General features: G+C 31.1%; 1 protein-coding gene across 1 annotated transcript; it reads left to right on the forward strand.

The window, feature by feature from the left end:
- Positions 1–2,158: 2,158 nt before the first annotated feature.
- Positions 2,159–2,947, forward strand: LOC149258048 (germin-like protein 1-3). Its single transcript, XM_089398443.1, has 2 exons — positions 2,159–2,291; positions 2,406–2,947. Exons 1-2 carry the CDS (start codon positions 2,159–2,161, stop codon positions 2,945–2,947), a joined length of 675 nt encoding a protein of 224 aa, XP_089254569.1.
- The last annotated feature ends 604 nt before the right edge of the window (positions 2,948–3,551 follow it).

Genomic DNA, 3,551 nt, shown 5'->3' on the forward strand with positions numbered 1-3,551 from the left:
ATCCCTCCCATGCTTTGTTCCTCACTTGCCTTCTCTGCCGTAAATGGGTAGAGCCGTGAAGTCTTGTTATCTGATGTATTTTCCTTCTGAGTCTCCATTTCTTGCGATGCTTCTGCATTCTCTGCGCTCGAGGGTGCTGAGAGAATTGAAGCCATGACCTCTCAATAGCTAAGGTGCTTTAACAATGGGTAGTCGACCAATTGAGAGAATTTAAGCCACGACCTCTCAATAGCTAAAGTGCTTTAACAATGGGTAGTCGACCAATTGAGCTAACCGTCAAGGCTTTTTATATATGTTTGTTTATGATAGAAGATAATTATATTTTTTATAAATAAAATTAAATAAAATGGAAATTAAATACGTTTTAGCATTAAAATTAGGAACACTATAAAGAGATTTACATATTAGATTTTTTTTTTTTCAATTTATTATAATACTTAATATATTTAAAACATTAAAATGAATATAAATCTATATTTTTTTTAATTAAATTTTTTTATTGAAACATAAACGTTTCCTTACATAAATCAAAATTTTTCCATCTCATTATCTTGGTTTGTCTCAACGGAAACTAATTAAATTTATGTATGAAGTGAGTTTATCCAAGCCAATATGAAAGCTTATCTTCACATTATAAATCTTGTATTTTTTTTACTATCAATATTTTATTATAATAATTATTTTTATTTTTCAAATTTTAATAAATTATCGAATTAAAAAGTAAAACATATAATAATAATAATTAAATATGATAATATTACTTTACTTAAAAAGTAAAAATTGATTTATAATTTAAAAATACACCTCATAACTATCAATGAATTTTTTTAAATATTTAAATTTTATATAAAAAAATATTGTATTTGTATATGAGAACTTTGAAATGGTATTAAAGTATAATATAATTAATATAATTGTAGATAAATACTTTAAAGTTGTATTACACTTTACAAACATAACTTATTATCATTCAACTTTGAAAATTGTATTGCATTCCAAATTTTATATATATATATATATATATATATATATATGATTTATTAATCAATATAATTTTTGTTTAATTCGGGGAGAAAAACTATTTAAATCTCTTTTAAACAACATTATATACATTATTATTTAATAAAAATAAATAGTATTCAAAGACTTAGTCTTCTTCAATATAATTTTTGTTTAGTCTTCTTCAATATAATTTTTGTTTAAATTTATTTTTGGAAGGAAAATTTATTTAAATCACTTTTAAACAAAATTATATACATTATTACTCAATAGTGAATGTATATATATAAAACATAAAATTTATTACATTGAGGTGGATTTTTTCTATTTTAAAAAATATTTAGAAAATAAAATTATTGAAATATTAACATTGAAATTGTATTATACTAATAACTATTTTAAATGTATCATATTCCAAGCACCGTATATTTTTTATTTTAAAAACCAGGTAAAACCTGTTATATGAAGCTGGACTTTTTCAGTCTTAAAATATGGACTTTTTCCATCTTTAAAAAAACAAACCTAAAACATATTTGAAGTGAAACTATGAAAGTGCAGGCAATGTCGCAGGAATTAACACCCAACTGACCGTATCGTCAAAATATTTTCTATATATGTTTTAGTTGTTGAAAGAAGGTTATCTTCTTTAAACAAAGAATATATATTTGACACTGACTACCGGAGGACAATAAACGGTGGATGCCGGGATGATATAATTTGTTTATTTGGTTCAATGAGATGAGATGATTGAGAAATATTTGTTTACTGGGTTGTTCAATGAGATGAGATGAGATTGTACGTACATTACTTGAGCGTTTTAGACTCCACCACAACGTTCTATGGAATCAAGAATTGTGACACGGTCATATGCGGCAGAGTGGGGTTGGTAGGGTTTCGAATAACTACTACCATTGTTAATTTCAAACCAGGCGAGCGACTGCGTCCACTGAGTCAGTAACTCGACTTAAATTCGTAACCAAAAAAAATTCTTACTGGACATAAATTTATAAAAAAAAGCAAAAAAAGAAGAACCATCTTTTAGCGTGTTATAAAAGGGCGGAATGCTCTTCATTCTTCATCAAATTCAAATTCAAATTCAGTCCGTCTCTATTATTTCGAATCGAAGAAGAAAAGAAAAGAAAAATAGTGAGGTACAGCCATGGAATCATATCATACGGCGTTAGCACTTGCAGTACTAGTGATCTTATCATACGCAAATAGGATTGTTATTGTGCGTGCAAGTGATGCAGATCCTTTACAAGACATTTGCGCTGCTGATTTGAAAAGCAAAGGTAATGTATTGTATTCACGCTGTAATATATATATATGTCTGGTAATGTATGTAAGCTGACCAAGGGTTTCACATATATATATTTATTGTTTGATTTGAATTCATATGCGTGCAGTTATTGTAAATGGGTTTCCATGTAAGAATGCGATGATGGTTACAGCAAACGACTTCCGGTTGAGGGGCCTAGATAAACCAGGAGATACGAGTAACCAGTTGGGATTCGTTGTAACGCAAGCCTTTGTAATGCAGCTACCAGGCTTAAACACCTTGGGAATCTCCATGGTCCGGCTGGATTTCGCTGCTCCTCTCGGCCTTAATCCCCCTCACACGCATCTGCGGGCCACCGAAATCTTGGTGGTGATCGAGGGTACTCTCTTAGTTGGCTTTATCACCACTAACAACACTCTGTTCTCCCCAACTCTGGAGAAGGGAGACGTGTTTGTGTTCCCGCGAGGTCTTGTGCATTTCCAACAGAACATTGGCTCTGTCAACGCAGTGGCCATCTCTGCACTGAACAGCCAGAATCCAGGAACTCAACAGGTTGCGGCGGCCTTGTTCGGAGCCTCTCCTCCTGTTTCTGCCTCTGTGCTCGCCAGAGCATTCCAGATCGATGACAAGCTCGTCCAAATTCTCCAAAGCAACTTCACATCCAAGTGATCTGATTCATTCAGTAAATTCGTTTTCGTTTTTTTCCTTCCTTCGAGTCGCTCAGTTCAGTTCAGTTGAGGTGGTATTTATATATATAGTTAAATAAAACCAAGCTCCCGACCTTATTATTCTCTGAGTGTCAGAATAATAAGAGTATCTGATATATGTATCATCCTTGTCCAGATCTACATAAATAAATAAAAGGTCAGTATTTCAAATCTGACAGACCGCGTTTGATATACATGAATGGCAACATTTGAGAAGAGGTATCGGTGTTTGTATCCATTTTCAATAATTCAGACAGAACATGAAGAATCGACGTCCACCATTGTCACACAGAAAACAACATCCTTGATAAAAACTGAGTGTCAAACTACAGCAAGGACTTTGATACTCTGCCTATCACCACCCATTACAGATTATTATTTTTGTTTTAATATTATTGAACATTGATTTTAATATTAATAGGAATACTAATATTAATATTATTTAATATATTAAATTATGCTGATTGACCTCATTTATAAAATTAATTGGCTTATAAAGGCTTAAAGGCTTATATTTTATAAAGGCTTAAAGGCTTATATTTTATGAGCTTGAAGGCTTATACTTT

This window comes from Pinus tabuliformis, chromosome 6 (assembly GCF_031772625.1).
Source record: "Pinus tabuliformis cultivar Carrire ecotype Pingquan chromosome 6, CPIR1, whole genome shotgun sequence".
Lineage (NCBI taxonomy): Eukaryota > Viridiplantae > Streptophyta > Pinopsida > Pinales > Pinaceae > Pinus > Pinus tabuliformis.

Excerpts from the sequence above, each read along its gene's own strand:
- LOC149258048 (XM_089398443.1), top strand. The coding sequence starts at position 2,159 with ATGGAATCATATCATACGGCGTTAGCACTTGCAGTACTAGTGATCTTA. Across the intron at positions 2,292-2,405 it reads TGCTGATTTGAAAAGCAAAG|TTATTGTAAATGGGTTTCCA; the intron begins GTAATGTATTGT and ends ATATGCGTGCAG.